This window comes from Homalodisca vitripennis, unplaced genomic scaffold (genome assembly GCF_021130785.1).
Source record: "Homalodisca vitripennis isolate AUS2020 unplaced genomic scaffold, UT_GWSS_2.1 ScUCBcl_9608;HRSCAF=18148, whole genome shotgun sequence".
In the NCBI taxonomy this organism is placed as follows: domain Eukaryota; kingdom Metazoa; phylum Arthropoda; class Insecta; order Hemiptera; family Cicadellidae; genus Homalodisca; species Homalodisca vitripennis.
The window spans coordinates 1-19,501 of NW_025785713.1; the positions used below are offsets into that span (position 1 = coordinate 1).

Below are 19,501 nucleotides of genomic sequence, written 5' to 3' on the forward strand. Positions count from 1 at the left end.
GTGACAAGACGTGGCCTACATTGAGAGCTGTCGTTTATTCAGTTTTTATATTGTTGGCTATTCGCGGTGGAATATATATTCCACATGTTCTATCTTTGTTGTTAATAGACATATACAAAAATTGTTCAAAATCTTCTCTCTATATTTAAGTATAAAGTAAACAATTTAGAACTATTGTTATCACTAATAAAGTTAACAAATACTTTTTAAATTTAAAATCAACCATTATAAAACCCCCAGCATCAAATACTGTAGGCTATTGTTAATTATTGCAAAAATTTGAATTTTTTGAAAAGTTGTGTTTTGCTGTGGATTCGCTGTGAAAGTATATAATGAACTGCTGCCGCTTTATATCTACTATAAAGCAGAATTAATATATGCCACATGGTTCTTATGAAGCCCTTCTAGGACACTTAAAATCTAACAAACATCAGTGAATTGATGAAGATACTTTTTAGAATGGTTTAAAACTTCTTTTGCAGTTGACAAAGGGTAATTATTAGATAATTAGTAACTATTTCAACTTACCTTTGTTATGAAGTACATATATTATGTGGGACAATTAAAATTTAGTTTTTTAATATTCCCCCCAAATGCAATTATTCACATGTAGAAGTAACTTGAGGTCATGTTTTTGAAGACCATTATATTTTGACTGTACCATGTCTAAGTGTGATATGCTGTTACGATTAGTCAAGATTAGGTTGCAGTGATGGTGGCAGATCGGTCTCAGAAATGTCCCTAAACATTTATTACATCTCTACACATGTACTATAAGAAACTGTTGTACAGGGTGACTCTGAGGCTCACGATAAATTTGTAAAAGTGACCAGAGCTTATGAGGTATTGAAGGATCCCCAGCAGCGGAAACATTATGATCTGCATGGCGAGACGACCTCCTCTTCCTGGAGCCAATCACAGTACCATAGCTACACCTACTACAGGGACCATTTCGGCATATACGACGATGACCCCAACGTCATAACCTTAAACTCTGCAGACTTTGGTGAGTAAGGTATCTTAAAAACCAAATTGTTCATAAGATATTTGCACAACAGAATAACATTAGTATTGTCATTCCACTGAAAATAATCAGTACTGATTAACTAAAATGAAAAAGTAAAAAAATATTTGCCAAAAAATGAATACATCTTTATATACATCTCTAGTAAATATGAAATAATACGTCTAACAAATTTAAAGTTTACTTTTCTTCTAAATATTTGTTATAAAACATATACTAACCTAATATAAAAACTAATGAGAAATAATATTTTATAATTATGTTATGCTAATGGACCAATGTTTTATTAATGACTAGATATAGCTTATGTTCATAGATATATTAAAAACTGAGGACACATATGTCACTCCATGTCAAATAGCAGCTGAGTTATACAACAACTTTACTATAGATTCAGTCAAATCAAATACTAATATTTTATTTATGCACTTTTTTTTACTTTAAATTTACTAATTCACGTAACATTTCAAGATTAATACGTTATTTTTTTTAACAAAAATATTGCAACTATATAATATGCATCTCGACTATATTGTAACTGTAACCATTTCATTGTGACATTTTCATATATATCCTGTAACTTTGACATAAATTACAGAGACTATGGTGGAGAAATCACCCAAGCAGTGGTTTATCAACTTCTACTCCCCACTGTGCTCCCATTGCCATGATCTAGCTCCTGCATGGCGACGGCTAGCTGCAGATCTAGAAGACGTGGTTATGTTTGGAGCTGTCAACTGTGAGGAAGACTGGAACCTCTGTCGTCAGCAGAACATTCGTTCCTACCCCTCCTTGGTGCTCTATCCCTCGGTAAGATTCAATCTATTTCTCTTTGTGATGATGACAACTGTCGTGGATGATAAATGTTCAAATGTTCAGAGCTGTCAACTATGAGGAGGACTGGAACCTCTGTCATCAGCAGAACATTCATTCCTATCTCTCCTTGGTGCTCTGCTCCAGGACGGTGTCGCCTCAGCAATTTAGGATTTGCGAGTTAAAACTAGTAGGTACCGGATGTGGTATATTAATAGAACCCGCTCAATTAAATCTGTGTTAAAAATTAAACATTTGAAATAGTGGTTAAAAATTTTACACACCCAAGATAATGACTTTAAGAGCACTATAACGAGATCAGTGCTGAACGTTTTGAATCCCCCGGATAAGAATAAAAGTTAAGAGAGTAATTTAATAAGAACTTTTTTAAATAATAAACTAAGTTTAAACTTGAGTATTTCTACTCTATATTTTGATCCGATAGTAATCATAGGACATGTGTATCTGTTGAAACACAATGTGATTATCTCTTAGGATAACTTATTAAAATTACTTTTATTGACACAGTGATATACATTGAATGGTGTTCCTAATTAAACTTATAGTCCTCTTCTATTAAAAACTGATACATCTCCATTATAATTCTTTAAAGTTATACAATGTTTTACATATTAAATATTCTTTTCTACTTGTTTTGAATTTTTTGTAGTCATCAATAATTCTCAGATCAGAAGGCAGTTTATTCCAATACTTCTTTCTGCGCAGTATGTTTTTTATTATAAAATTCTAAGCTATGAGTGGAAAATTTAATTATATTCCTATGCGAGGTAAGATGGTTATGTATATATAACCCAGCCAATGTGCAATGAGCAAGACAAAATTACTAAAATGCTTCTAACAAAAAAAGTTTAACCTTTACAGTGCCAGAGTCTCATACAGAAACATATAGATAGTGTCAAGTAGCGTGACTTGTTGGCATTAAAGGTATTGTAACCAAGCATTATAGAATTTCTTATAAAACAATACGCTTTATTTTGGTCCAAGCCCACCAGTTTCATGAAGTGTGTGGTGTTTACAGAAGGAACGCTACAACGGCCGCCCACACGCTGAGGAGTCTCCTCCTCCCAGTTGTGTGCTTGAGCCCGAGCTGGTGAAGGACGTTCGGAACATGTAGCCACCACAGAGGAGTTGACACAGCCTGACAGCTCACCCCCCACCCCTCCATGATTGGTTTCTGGGTGCTGTGTAACAGTGACTCTCTGCCCGACTGTCCTGGTAGACGAGCAGCTCACCAGGCTTGCTGGGCGCTCTGGTAAGTGTAGAATTTATTACTTTTTAAATAAATTTTATTTAATTCACTTGGTATTTATAGGAGAGGAGGTATTCAAAAAGTAATAATAACATTTCCATTTTTTATTCATCGTTTACTTTTTCAGTAGTAGCTGCAAATGAAAGACATGTTTTATGACTTTAATTTTTGTTGTTTAAAAAACAATATATCAAAGAATTTGTTGTATAAGTTTAATGTATGGAAAATGAAATACATTGTAACAAAGTTATTGAAAATGTTAAGTAAAGCCTATGGTGAGCCTGCTAAGAGTAAAATATGAGTTTATGAGGTGTGTAAATGTTTCAAAGATGCCCATGAAGCCCATTTGACGATAGATGAATGTATCCAGGAAGCCCCAGCACAGTCAACAACCAATATAAAACTTGAAATAAATGGAAGAAAGGGTTATTTGAACATTACGGCTCGTATTATGATCAGAGAAGTCGCTGATGATGTTGGCGTATCATGCCATGACATCTTTTCGAATGTTTTGGGTGTGAAATGTGTGGCCCTGCAAAATTTTGTTCCAAAATTGTTTGAACTTTTTGAACAAAACAAGCAGTGAAATGGAAGTTGTTCAGGAGTCACTAAATGAAATCAACGAAGCAGAATTACTGAAGCATCTCATAACAGGTTATGAGAAGTGTAACGCTACCGATATGGGGATTAATTGGTATCCGCTGGCCCACCACCGGATGATTCCGAGAAAAGAAATCAAGTTGATGCAAACCAACGATTGAATTTTTAAAACACTGTTTAATTAAATGATTAATTTATAGAAATCACACAAATTTACATTGGTTAAAAAGGGGGGAGCACTTCTGAATGATATAAAGTATTGAATTACATTATTTGAAAGAATTTAGAAAAGTTTTTTAAACAATAGGGCAACAGAGAGTTTACATGTCTACGAGTCTGAGCCTTGAACTAGACTAGCATCCCAGCGCCACGCATGTGCTCGCGACTTCTGCATAGTCAGCAGTCTTACTGCAGAGCTGACCTCCTCGACAAGTGGCGTAACACTTTACAATTATTATGTCTTTATTTAATTTTTACTAAATGAACGAAATTTTTGTATATAACCAAATAAAGCATAGATTTCTTGAATTATTATTAATAAATTGGGTTCGGGCCTCTGGTCCGTTTTACATTCACCCTCTCCTCTGGAAAAAGATGTGTCATAGGATTAAAGTGATGGCACTTCTTGAATCTATAACATTTCGTATGTTAATGACTTAGTTTGTAACTTTAAAATGTATTTTTTTTTCTTTGAAGTGGTTCCCCAAATTATTAATACATATTTCTAATCGAATGTTTTACATACTCATGAATACTATTTAAATTTAGAATTATATCTAATATACAATATTTTCTTTTTTTTTTTTTTCAGAGTCACAAGCCGGTCAGAGTCTTTATTGATTTTGTCACTATTAAAGAATTTTTTAAAAATGTTCAACAGTTTTTCACTACATAATCTATGAGGGGGGGGTCATCCGAACAAAGGAGGCTTCGTGGATGAACTCTGCTACTGGAGTTCCTTCCTCCACCCTCACCGTCAGTTGGCTCTGGTCTGGGCCGCTTGTGCTCTGAGTTTGTCCTTATGCTGTCGACAGGTCCGTGCAAAGGCGTCCTTATTCACCTATGACATATAAAAACTACGAGCAATACACAATTTAAACTTAACAACTACAATACATGACATATAAAATTATAATTCTTATTTACATCAATGACTACAGGTCGGTTTATATTAGATCCTTGCAATAATGAATTTAGCTCCTGTTTCTATATGATCATCAATTAGATTCTTTTTTTATATCTTTTAGCGTTTCAAAAGTTATGTTATTGTTTAATAAAAAAAGAGCGGTTTTCATTGGGCTGCAATTATGTTTATTTTCGGTATATGAAGGTGCGTAATATTTCTTTTATAAACTATATTCCCTCATATTCTTGAAAACAACTTACCACTTTTTCCAAAAAATATCACACCTTGTATATTTTGTTTTATGAAACCTGACGTGTGTTAACAACAACTTCTAAATAATCGATTACAAATGTTTCTGTTTTAATTTACAGATGTATCATCTTCAAATATTTCTAAAACAATTTAATATTACATTGTAAGGTTCTGCAACACTATAAATCCAGTCATTGTCCATTTTCTAACCAAAACGGTGAGTTTTACTTTTTCGGCAGTTAGAACACTGTTACACTTTTGATGTTAACAGAACTTAATCCCATAAACAGATGAATAGATGCAACCATCGACGGTATGGAGTAGAACAATTATGTGAATTTGGACAAAGTTTTAACATAACTGGTTGCCTTACATTGAACATATTCATCCTAGGCGAGAGGTTACATCGAAACTGCCTATCTTTTAATGAAATCAACAAGTAATCGAGTTCAATTTTCCCAAACTAACCAATTGTCTTATTACCAAGGTTGATAAAGTGGTAATCACTTCGATTTTATAAGGTTTCAAATTGTCTTATCAAATGAGCTTAATGTTAACTGTACCAATCCAATCTTATGCTAGCAGGATTTAAAGCTAATGCCCTGTGCTGTAACAAAGATCATAAATACAAAAATATATCTTCATCATTTACATTGAACAATGAAAGTGTTCAAAAGAGATGGTATACTCTTTTCAATTTTATTCCAAACTATTGGTAAAATCAGGTGGATTTAGTAATTTACTGCTTAACTTACCAGAATATATAAGTTCCTAATGCTGCCCTAAACTCTACTACTCGTAGCTAAGCTTCATCAACAGTTTGACCTAAAATGTCTGTAACCTTGTTGTAATTGCCATACTGTTTTGCCTAAGGACTGATTCATTCATTATATTCTGTTCATTGAATTTTGTTTAATGATGTTATTAACCTGTCGTTGGCTGTAGATAACTTAATCATTATCTCATGAATAGCTTTAGTGTTACTTACCATTCTGCAATTAATATCTTTCATCAAAGTTATTTGTGTATGACTCCGAACTAACAACTGTACCAACTAATTAACTTTTAGTTTCGTCTACCTTGTTATATACATGTTCTAAATCTTCACTATTCGGTACTGACCAAATAACCACTTTAAATGCATAACCTCCTTCATTTATAAGTCCACGCTAATTTCCTATAATGTCCTACGAGGTGGCAAAAGTTTTAATAAGTCAGTTATATCAATCTCATATTGTTCGACTTCCTTCCTTCACTCTTATATATTCAAACGCGAAGTCTTCATCCCCAGACGTTCACACAGATATTTGTTAAACTGTTTTCTAATACTACACATCTTTCTTTTAATGGTATCAGTTTCATCAAGGATTTCTACATAGATCAAAGTCTAAAACGATACTCCATTCATCTCCTGATATCACATTGAGTCTTCTAGCTTCCTAAACACAACTCCTTGGCTCATTTCCAGCATGCTTAGACACATCGTAATAATCATTAGTCCCTGTAACAAAGGTTATACTTGACATCTAAAATCTAACGCTATACATATATGTTTATGCATATTCAATGTTGTTTAACTAACTTCTCCTTATTATAATATAACACAATTGATCTTCTTAAAATAACTCGATTATGTCCTTTCACTTCTTGCAACTTTTTTTCTTTTCTGGCCTTCTGTATTAGTACTCTCAGTAATCTCATGTGCTTGGTGTGGATGTACTCAGACAATTTTAAGTCTTTCAGAGATCCCTTTTTTTTGTTATCTCTCACAACAACATTCAAACGCATTCAACAACATTCGTTTCACATTTTCACTTCTGACAAACTGATCAATTTTCACTTCATTCGCAACTGATTATGTAAATCCTACAAGATGAAATTTCGAGAATACACAACAACTTTCGGCCTATTTCTTACTTCTCACATGATATAACACTTTACTTCTACATTATTATAGTACAAACTTGTATGCTTTCATTACCAACTCAACGTCATAGTCTTCCAGTCTGGAAATGTGGCTTCCTCTTATTCCCTGACTGGTCTTTCATTGCTTCTTTCTTGGGCAGGTTGTAATCCACTCGTTCCAGCTTGCTCTGCTGCTTTGGCTTTGTACTTGTTGGATCTTCAACCTCCTCTTCTGCATCACTTGCTTCTTCGAGGCTATTTCCTCTTCTTGCTCTCCTTACCTAGGAATTCCCCTAGTATGTTCAGCTTCTTCATTTTCATATTCCCATGGAATTCTTCTACGCTGTTTTTCCGCTTTCCTTCTTCTTTGTTTTTCAGTTCAACTACTGGCTTGAATTCTATGCACGTGGCACTTGAACGTTTTTTCCCTCTTATCCTTAAAAACTACAATTTAACTCAGATACGATTTCTACTATATTGTATGGACATTTCTCCATAAAACTGTGAGAGTTTTTTAACTCTAAACCCTTTTTTATGATGGTACATGCAGGTACAACTTAACTGAACCCAACATAATACTCCTCACTTTCTTTCGACGTCTTGTCGGTAATGCTTCTATTGGAGCTTTCCTTGCCTTTTCCCTGGCATGTGTTTCGATATTTCTTGAATCTCTTTTTAAATCTGGTTTCGTAAATCTTCCTCGTAATCTGAGGAGACATCTGTTGTCCTCAGTTATTGTGAGATACGTGCGTCTAAGGGTGTTTCCATCTTCTTTCCGTACACTCCATTTTCCGAAATAGGTGTGTACCCTGTACACTCGTGTTCTTGGCTGTTGTTAATGCCATCGTTGATCATGGGGGCTAACAGTTCGTCCCAGTCTGACTGGTTTTTGTTGACAAAGTTGGCTCAGGTCATTTAGGGAATGGTTCGGTGTAACTCTCTCTTGTCCGTACCGTTAGCTCATACGGGTGGTAAAGCAGTCGTCTGTAATTTTTATTTATTTTCAGGTGAGTTTTGCAAACACTCTGAAATCAGTTCTGATTGTGAAATTTTTCCCTTGGTCTGTAATTAATTCTTTTGGTACTCTCGATTGACGTTTATAACTTTCTGAACAAATAGCCTCGTGCTATGGTTTCAGGCTGTTTAGATCTGGTAATGCATATAAATATTCCGAATCTTGTGAAATGGTCGATAACAGTTAATATTGTACTTGTTATTTGATCTAGTTAACGGTAATGGGGATCCTACTATGTCGCATGCTAATCTATAACCAAATTCACACTCACTTCTTGAAACTTCCCTAATGGTTGCTTTTTGAATTTTCCATAGGTCCTGTTCGTATCTGTTGCCAATGAGTCACATGATCGTACGATATGCTGGTTACATCTGCTCTCATTTTTCGGCCAGTAGAAATTTATCTTGAATTCTTTTAATATGGTCTTCTTTATTCCTCCATGATCCACTACGTTGGCCCAAAAATCCATGAATGTAGTCCGTTATTACTTTCTCTCTTCAATTCCTCTTCGGGTATTCACAATGTAACTTTTTCGATCTTCTTTCTTGAAGTAACACTTAACTTCCTTGGGGACGGTTGTTTTGAAATGTTCATGCAATTTTCAGTTTTTGACATTCTTTATCTTTTCTTTTGATTGCTGCTTTTAATCGCGTCTATATACTTCAATAAACTGGTAACTTTTTCACACTCATGTTTTGTATTACTACTCTACTTAGAACAATCTGCTATTTTTGTTGTTTTCAGCACCGGGTTTGTGGTAAAACTTTGTAGTCATTACTCAGCCTAATTTCAAAGCCCATCTTGTTAATCTACTTTTTTGAAGGATCTTTTTAATTGATAAGTAGCCATGTTGATTGCACTGTGATCCGTGTTAAGAGAAGAAAAAGTGATCTGTCCATAAAGATAACAGTCTGGAGTAGGCTTAAACTAGCCAAAAAACTACAGCATAATAACTCTCTCTCGGTTAACCACTGTAGTTCTGTTCTGCGGAATTTCACACTGTCATTGATGCATATGGTCTATAGGATGTTCTACAAAACACCGTTTATTTCTTGTCCTAGCACGTGCACCAATCGCTACGTTGCTGGCATCTGTGCTAAGAATGAAAAAGATTTTGAAAAATCTGGGTAGATCAACAAGGGGTTCAAGAGTGCAGTTAGTTTTTCTTTTAGTTTTTTGAAAGCTGAACTCCACAATCTGGTGTCCAATTAAATTTTTCATTCTTTTTGATACAATTTAGTTTAATGGTTTGGCTATGTCCGCAAAGTTATTGGAACATGCTTCGTGTAGATAACTGCATAATCCAATGAATCCCTCTGATTTTCTTTTCTCATTCTTTGGCTGAGGGGGAACTCCTTTAATTAATCCACAGCATTCAAATTCTTTTTTTCGGGACAAGGCTTTACTCCTTTGATTTCGTAGATTATATTGTCCTATACAAAGAAATTAAATTTCCGGGTTTGTGCAATTTGGCAGTTTCTTTAGCAGCCACACTTAAGTATTACCTCCTTAAACCTCTCTAGCAACGTCACTCAAAATCTTGTGCAATTGCTGTTCTATTGTCTCGGGCTGTAAGACTAAGATGTCATCCGATGTATCGGTAAGACAAGACTTTCCTTTCAGTCCTGATTAAAGTGGGTATCAATCAACCTCTGGAAAACTGCAGGGGGATAGTTTTATTGACGACCCATGGGCATTCTGGTATCATTCATAATGTACCTGTTGGGAAGTACTGAAGAGGTACTGAGAAGCTGTTTTCTCTTGGCTGTCAGGATGCATTTTAAATTTGGAAGAATCCCGAATTCATATCTAGTGCAGTAAAGAATTTAACTTTCCACCAAGCATGTCAAGTGTTTCTGTGGATAATATGGTTAAAGGATTATAAACCTTCTGGTACGAGTGTGCATTGATGGTTCTCAGATCTCTGTAGTTCGATGCACATTCCTGTGAGGTTACAACACCAATCGGGAGGACCAGGTTTCTTTGGCACTGATGACCACTGGTGCTGGACCATTGGTGTGAATATTACACGCCTCGGGTATTAATGATTTCCATTATCTAGTTGTATTCCTCTATCAGATCTTGTTTATTCACTTGTTTCTGTGACATGAGGCACTCTGGTATGGCCTTTTGTTAATGGGATGGCGTGGTCTCCCTGTGTTAATTTTGTGGCTTATACTTTTGCTGTAACATCCTAAATTTTCAATTCCTCCAAGGCTAAAACAAATTTTCCAAATCGGATGTAAGTACGTTTTCTAATCTTTGCTTTTTCTTCTGGTCTCAAATGCTCTATCTTTTCTTCTACTTATTCTTCTGAATTCGTTCGCTTTTTTTTAGAATACTGTGTTGACCCTTTTTTGGTTCTGTCGAATTCTTTTCTTTGGTTTTAAATGAGGTTTCCTTCTAATTTACAGATCAAAGTGTTCTTGTACAATTACTAAATATTCATGCGGCTTGTATTAACTACTTTCGTCCCAACAAGTTCCCATTTTCTTACTTTAGTTATAGAACTTCTGGCTACATAAATTCCATGAATTTTTTACGAGCTGGCTGGTTCTGTTAAATTAACAACTTTGTTCTCAAATTTCTTGCTTTTCCGTTGTTTCACATTTTTCCCACCAATTTTAGTTGTACTAACATTTCTGAACGGGCAGGTAATGTTGAGGTTAGTTCTGCCAGTATGCTGGAAGATTTTCAGAACAAGTTTTCGTTTTTCGTTAGGCTTCACTTGCGCGTTGATTGAGCGAATCCCCGTGTTCTACTTGGAAGGTTTTGAGTTCGCTTGGTGGCCGGTATACCAAGTCTCACTCACACAATCATTTCGTAGTTTCTTTGTCTCGTTCGTTTATAGGTTGATCTGCGTCACAACCTTTCAATACTTAAGACATATCGTTCCTAAATCAATGACAGCTCTTTTCCACCTAAGCACATCAATACCCTATAACTGCGAAGTTTAATCGTCAGGCAAGTCTAGCTAACTATGAACGTACCACATCATTTCTGTGGTCTCCTAGCTTTATAGTCTGTTTTACTTGACCGTAGGTGTGCATTATGGCTCCTGTTGATGCCATGTACACGAACATCAGTCGGTGAGATACAGGTCCTTGGGTGACCCGTTTTCTCTAATCATCGAGCATTCTGTGGCCCCAGTATCAATTATTACTCGTGGGCCCCATTAACACACCCAATGGTTCCATGAGCTCAGTTAGTTCATAGTATGTTTTCCTGCTCAGTGATTGTATGCAATTTTATGGTGTTTTCTTTCGCCTGTTCCAACAAACCTTCATCCTTGTGTAGGTTCAGATTTACTTTCCTCACGGGGTTTGCCAGCGGCGCTTCTGGGGATCGGTTATCTGGTTCCCCGCTGTAGTTTAACGGTAGAGCGTTTTCTTTGTTTGAAGGTTATTTTTTGACGCTGGAAGGATTGTGAAGGAAACAGGATTTTTCCGGACATTTGCCATCCGTAAGTGAAACAAGAAAACAGTAACACTACGTTTTCATGAACTATAGAGCGTTTCTTCTTGAACGTGTAGAGAGCGTTTCTTGAACTATAAACCAACCGCTTCCTGAAGGTTGACCTCTTTCGTTACCCGAGTTCTTTGTTCTGGCCCAGCAATTAATAACCTGTTATGGACCTTGCTTCTTGCAGAAGCTAGCAGTGAGGACGTGTGGAGTTTGCCTTTGATTTACATTCTGATTCTCTGTTGCACTTTTCTACGGCAATATCCACATTACCTTCATCTGCCAGTCAGTAGAGCTTCTACATCTACAGTCTGTTTGCTACGTGTCCTATCTTTCCACAATTGTAGCATATACTTGTTAAATTGATTCCAAAAACTTTCCTTGGTTTTTCTTCAAATTGGATTTGGCCTTTTTTCTAAGTTATTTATTGCTATTGCGGTAGTCCACTGACTGCTTCTTCTAAAAATACGTTTGGAAACTTAATCCTTGTTTGTCCTGCCAATTTACTCCCGTAAAGTCCTCTGACTAAGGCTTCCATTGTTTCTTCCGGGTCACCTTCTTCTCTTAATACTCTAATTACTTCTATCGTTATTGGTGGTTCTGCTCAGTGTTTTATAATCACTGACCCTCTTTACTCATGTCAGAGAATTGTTCGAGTTGGTCTCTCCTCCTTTATATTGTCTGAGATTGCTAGCTAATTGTTCAAAATAATAGTGATCTGGTTAGCTATCTCCAAATCCCTTTCTGTTAGAGCAAGACTGAATTTCTTTAAGTGTTGTGGCGTTTTTGTGTCATTTTTCATCTGATTTTGGAAAACTGTAGTGCACTAACACCATATTAACTTTAAGTTCAATACTTGTAATGGTTTGTTGTTTCGTTCCAATTGCTCATTTCTCCTATGCCTTGAATGCTGTCGAAGAATGGCATGAGTAGATCGGCTCTCTCTCTCCATCGTAGGTATTAATGCAAGACACTAGCTCAAATGAATGGCCTGCTTGCTGCATTACCCGATTGGTCAAATCCCATAGCGGATGGTGACATTCCTGTTCTGTTCAGCACAGAATGTTCCCGCGATGTATCCGTCTATGCAGTCTTGATGAGACCATGACTATTGTTGAATTCTGCATCAAAAGCCTCTTGAAATTCAATGGGTTTATTTCCTTCAATACGTTACTGTAGAAGTAACTCATTGTTGATTAGTTATAATGATCTATAATAATCTAACATTTAAATTTAGGAAACTCTACAAAATTTTACGAATTTCGTATTAAAATATACGAGCTGAATTTTATGACTGAATTAATACTATTTTTTTTCTTCAAAATAATCCAAAAGATTATCTATCAATAAAATAAATTTTCTGATAACCAATCAATGATTGATAGCCTATTAATAAAACCCCCAATCCTATCAATCCCCCTCATCATCAATTGATTTGTTATTGATAATAAAACCATATACATCATATAAAACTAATTAGTAGAATAACAATGCCTAACCAATTAACAATATACAGACTTACACTGCAAGGTATAAGTATAGATTTTAAATAACGCACTGGAAAAGAGTCTAACTTCAAATTCAAATTAATAGTAAAACATCAATATTTCACAATAACAATTATCTAAACTCAAAATATTAATTTTATCAAAACTATGACACCTTGGTTTTAAAGAGTTGCCTTCTACATTACCAAGATTTAATAAATAATTTTTTTAATCTATAGAATACATAGGCAATTCCTTCTATTACACCTAGACATTATTTTAAATAATTATTCTTATCTTAATATTAAAATGAGAAATAGGTGCCCTGGAAGGTGACGAGACCTGACATTGAAATGTGCACATTGTTACTACCATGTTAGAGCAATTTAGATTAATTATCCTTGATTACTATAATAATTAGATCAACAAAATTAATAAGAAATTGGTGCTATCATCACAATGCTGCATTCACTATTACAAACACCACAGCAACCTTTATTCTCTCCATATTTCTAAGTCTTTATTTATTATATAATTAACGTAGAATATTTTGGTAAAATTTAGCTTTAAAGTGCAGCCAATGTTCATATTATTATATTTTATTTTTAATTTCCAAATGAGAACAAAGGCTCACCAAATATCGCCTAGCCATTGTTACTGCCATGGTTGCTAAGGTCTGTGGACATATGATGTTGGTTTGTTGTCAGCGTCCACCACTATGGTTGGTTGGTTTATGCATCCGCATTTTCCGGCCCCTAGGCTGGCGACGTGTGTGAAAATGAAGATGGCAAATATGGCGTCCCCTTCTCGCCGTCCTTTCTCGCATTGTCGATCTCTGTGTCGTACCTTTCAACTCACCAAGTACGTGTAGATTTCTTTATCCAATTCCATCGTCTTCCTGTTTTGCACGTTTTACTCCAAAATTTATTTAAAAATCCAACTTGGAAACACTTTTCCTAACTGTTAAACTATACTTGACACTGGATTACCACTGTTTAAGAATAATTTTTGATGTTCACGAGGTCACTTCGGCGTCGGGAAATCAATCAACGTGTACAGTTAAATTGTCCCAAAGTTACGCAGATAATCCCCAAACCGCTGCCCACACAAATCAGTAACGCGACCCGATTTTGGGATTGAATTGGTATCCGCTGCCACCAACGGATGATTCCTGGAAAAAGAAATAAAGTTTGTGCAACAACGATTGAATTTTAAAACCACTGTTTATTAAAGATTAATTTATAGAAATCACACAATTTACCATTGGTTAAAAAGGGGGAATGCACTTCTTGAATGAGAATAAAGTAATTGAATTACATTATTGAAAGAATTTAGAGAAAGTTTTAAAATAGGGCAACAGAGAAGTTACATGTCTACGAGTCTGATGGCCTGAACTAGACTAGCTTCCCAGCACACAGCAGGTGCTGACTCTGCATTGACAGCAGTCCTTACTGCATGACCTCCTCGACAGTGCTGTACACTGATAACAATTTATTATGATCTTTAGTTAAATTTAACTAAATGAACTAAATTTGTATATAACGCAAATAATAGCATAATTTCTTGAAATATTGTTAATATTTGGGTTTTCGGTCGTTACAAGAGTATATGACTTAAGTCAGATAGTGGGACAATATAGCCGAACACGGTTTTAAGTCTTGCCCGATACAGTGTCAGTTATAAACAAGAACTTTAGACATGGAAATATTTTTGTGTTCAAATTAACACAGAGTTTGCTGGAGAAAGCCAAAGATTCCTTCACCTCGCCAGAATGTAGTTTTTGTATGAGGATTGCTCAAAAATTGACATGGGACAGGAACAAAAATACACGTGAGGTCCTGGGTTCAACAGCCACTGTGTTGGGGCTGCTGGGCTAAGGACCAATAAACCCGTTGTCAGCAAGATTGAGAGTCATACATATCTTTAAGAAAATTAAAGATATTAAAGAAATACCGAAGTACACATTTTTATCATTTTTATACACGCAATCAAGACAGCTCTGAAGACCTAAAGGTTGGCTGGTGCTAAGTCTGTCAACCAAATGCTGAAGAAGAAAATCCCTATATCACTCTGGTAACAAGTTTGCTGTCAAGGGGATGTTGGATCAGGATTGTCTTGAATTAGGATGATGAAAGTTTTCCATACCTTCTTCAAATAATTTTTACACCACTCAAGGAAACTGCGATTAGTTTGTAATTCATCCCCCCACTATCCAATATTTTTTGGCCCAACTTCACATTTTAATCAATCACGAACAGATGCTTCTTATTTAAGTTCGTCCAACAAATTTATGATATACAAAAAATTATTTATTTCATTTAGAACAAAAATCTAATTGAGGCTGGACAGATGTTTCGTAATTTTATTTTCCTCAGGAATAGGTCCATTGACAAACCATTGAAGCCTATGCCATTTGGTCATCGATGCCTGGATTATACCATCCTCAACACTATGTTGGCACACTCAAACTACAATCAATCCTGGAACTTTTTATGTTATCTCTCCTGTGCAACTTGAAGTTACTTATCAATATTATTTTTAGGTTCAAATCTAAATCTAGTGCTATTAATAAAAATATTAATATAAGTTGGATAGAGAAGGAATTAAAAATTCTACATATACCACTTATTTCTTATCAAAAGGTAAAAATCTGTCCCTTTAATCTCATTTGCCTTTTGTCACAGTTTCGCAACTATTTCAATTTCAAAAATCCCAACAACATATGTATGTTCAATTAGTCTGTTAGTCCAGGATCTGCCTGTGTAGTAAAATCTCGTATAACTGTACAAAGCTACCTGAGTTTGACTCAATTTTGGTATCTCAACTGACTATTGGGTCGTCTATGTTTTACAGTATGGTCTCGTGGGATTGTGGCAAGTACTGGACTGATGTCTCTCTAGCCGATCTGTACTCTCCAGCTGACACAGGGGAGACTACACCAGTACAGTATTTCTGGCAGATGGTACCTAGTACTAGTTTTTTACGCGTTCAGTCAAATTAAGCCGCTTATTAGATTATGGCTTGCATTTACGAATGTTTCTTAGATTAATTGAAACGATAGTTCTGTTTGTAGAGCACTGCCAATTATTTCACTCATGTGAAATGGTGACGTCACTGAATGATAAAATATGAAATTATTTTAAAAACGGTTTATACAATTATTATGCTGCTACATAAAAATAATAACAATGAATTTAACTTCTTGTCAGAGGTTAGCAGTAAAATTTCACACTAATTAATCCACAAACTTTCTAAATCACCCTGGGAGCATTATTAAAAACTGAAAGAATAAAGGCAGTTTCAAAATCCATTCATCTTGACGCTTATTGAATCAAACTAACTGTTCAAAATCCCAGTAGCAGTGTACCAAATTAAAAGTGCAAACACTGCCTTACCCAATACGTAGGCCTAACAATCCAATAGCCTAATGTGCGCAATAGGCGTAACTGACTAGGCGTTTTAAAAAATAAAACTAAAATACAGACAATCCTAATCATCCAACACTTTGCCAACCCCAATATTCATTCCTTCAGCAAATGTTTCAACAACCAAATAGTAAAAAGCTCTAACCAATCAGACCAATCAAAATTCCCAACTGAAGGAGATTAGTAGTTTAACTATTTTACTGCTGTTTGGGCAGGGGTGGGGACGGAGAGAGTTTTGCTACAACAGGACTGTCAATTAGTGAGGCTGCCCCTCGAGACATGGCCAAGGAAGTCTTTACATATCTGACAGAGCCTCAGTTGAGCTGGATGTTAATTCCTTCCAGGTATGGTTACATGTCCATAAAACTTTTTGACCGGAAGAGTATATGCTGGGAAGCAATTGCAAACCAATTGGTAAATAACACTAACCCTAATTTCCCAAAAAACATCTCTAAGCCAACAACCCAAAGAAAAAAAAAAGAGTTTTTTTTAAGGTGAACAATCTGTACATCAACTCAAAGTTACTCTTAAAGCAATGAAAGGACTGGACAGAAATTCAACACATATACACAATGTTGACGCAGCCCTATGACTCCTTTTGTGCAATAATACTTCAATATTCTCTAGATATTGCCTTGTCCCACATGTCACTTCACACAAAAAACGTTATAAAACGCAACAAAGTAACGTCTGGGATGAGGTAAAGCAAAAGCTGTTAAGGGAAAATATATTATAGAAGCAAATGAACAGTACCTGCGCTCGTGGGGCTACCAGAAGGACAAAGCAAGAAGTAGCAAGAAGGAAAAAGGACTATGACCTAAAGCTCAAAAAACTTCGTAAAGACCAAAATGCCAGCTTTCATTGACCAAGCGGACAACAAAATAATCAAAAGCATTATGGCAGGTCATAATAACCACAAGAAAGAAAGGAAAAAAAAATGGAGAAACTAACCGAAATTGGTACTACAGGTGAATGGTAGGATGTGAGAGAAACCAAAAGATGATTGCAAATAACTTCAATCAGTTTTTTTTTTTTTCAAAAACACTGCAGAACAGAAAACATTGAATGAAAATAACCAAAAAAAACAACCCTGCCTCAAATTTCCAAATTTTACAACCAAACATTTTTCCTTGAACACTCTCATTGTATCCTGCTACTCCTTGAAGAAAGTCAAGGAAAACTATAGATTCCCTCAAACCAAAAACATCAACTGGAATTTGATGGAAATTTTCAGGCCAAACTGGACCAAGAGCTGTGTAAAAGAAGACGCTAGCCATATCCATTGACAACCATAATAGAACAAATCAATTTCAACAAGGCATCTTTCCATCAAAATTAAAAATTGCAAAACAAGTCTACCCGAAATACAAAAATGGGCCAACCACAGAGATTAACAGCTACCGCCCCATTTCTCTAACTTACCGACTTTTCTCAAAAATTATTGAAAAAAAATCGCCTTAATCCAGATTACTACTATACACCTGGAACAAAACAATCTACTAACTAATAACCAAACAAGGCTATTTTTAAAGGCAGAATCAAATTACTACAGCGCTAGATACAGCTGATTGAAACATATAATTGACAAACTGGAAGAAGGCTCTAAGGTGACAAAGTCTATATTAGGACTTCCCAGCAAGGCTTTGTGACTGCTTCGAATCAAAAACTGCTTACATGATAAGTTAAATACTCTTGGAGTCACGGGAACAGCACTAGCCTGGTTTTTGACAGCTATTTAAGTAGCAATACAACAAATGGTGGAAAGGATGAATGCCCTCTCAATAATAACTGCTGAAGAAAGCCACAAATCAACCTCTAACTCCAATGCGAGAGGGTGTAGCCTCAGGGATCAGTGTTTGCCCGGTCCTATTCCTCCTACTAACAAAATGACCTTACCAGACCAACTTTAAAAGATGCTTGCCATACAGTTATGTTTGCATGACGACACTGTCATTAACAGTAGCAGAAAAAATCTAATGAACAAATTGACATCAACCGCCTACATAGCCTTTAAATTATGACAAAAACAATATTGCTACTCAAAATGTATCCTTTGGGTTTTTTTTGTGAAATCGAGAAAAAGACTCTGCAAGATGAACTAATAACATTCGGAAAAAGGTAAATCGAGGCTCTGTGGACTACCTGAACAGAAGAGAGAAGGGAAAACACAAAGTATCTCGGAATAGTGATAGAATGAGAAATCTTGACCTTGCGAACTCATATAGACCAACTCTGTAAAAAACTCAGCTCAGGAACATATGTACTTCAGACAAACCCAAGACAAACAAGTGTGGATAACAATCAATCCAAAAATTGCAAATTTTTGCACTTTTTGAAACAACATCTTAAAGGGTATGGCCTGGCAATATGGGTGGAACAACAAGCTCAAATCAGGTTAAATAGTGCTTATACCAACAAGAAACGAGCGCGATTATGACCCTTGCAAGGTTAAACTACCAAGATAGGCTGTCGAGAATCTTTCAAAGAACCTTAAAATATGAACTGTAATAGCACTGTACCTAAGAAGAAATCATCCTGTATGCAGTAAAAACCCAAACCACAAGACAGACACAGAGGACCTACATCAACTTAAACCCAGAAAACAAATAGATTTCTCACTCCCAACAACCACTTGAGTCTTAATGAAAGAAAGCCCAAGCTACAGAGGAGCCTTGTTCTACACAACAATAATGCCTGGCCACAACCTCAAGAAAGGTATCTGGACAAAACGACTGATTAGACAACTAACAGCGAGGGCTGAAGGACAGGACCCTTCAACTCAGTGACAGAATTCCCTTGAGAGAGCCCTTGACTAAATGAAGACCACATAATGGAATTACAAACACAGACTATTAACACCATTTATAACATTAACACATCTACCTTTGACCTTTTTTTTTTTGTTCTGTTCTCTATGAAATATGTACAAAAAATACAAAAGTAAATGTTAAAATGAAAATGTAATAGTCAATTGCCTCCCGCTGAAAATTTGGTTAATTGCACTAAAAAAATTTATTCTCTAAAAGGTTTTCATGATCGTACAAATTGATCATTGAAACCATAAACAATTGTTCCCCCAATACTTGTTTTTAATTGGTATCAACTCTGATGATTGGTTGCAC

General features: G+C 35.6%; 1 protein-coding gene across 1 annotated transcript; it reads left to right on the forward strand.

Annotated features, from left to right (window-relative positions):
- Window positions 1-792: 792 nt before the first annotated feature.
- Window positions 793-2,972, forward strand: LOC124374684 (dnaJ homolog subfamily C member 10-like; the record flags this gene model as incomplete). Its single annotated transcript, XM_046832858.1, has 3 exons — window positions 793-1,006; window positions 1,623-1,834; window positions 2,877-2,972. Coding segments are annotated over 3 exons (522 nt in total), but the record flags the coding sequence as incomplete, so codon positions are not given.
- Window positions 2,973-19,501: the final 16,529 nt, after the last annotated feature.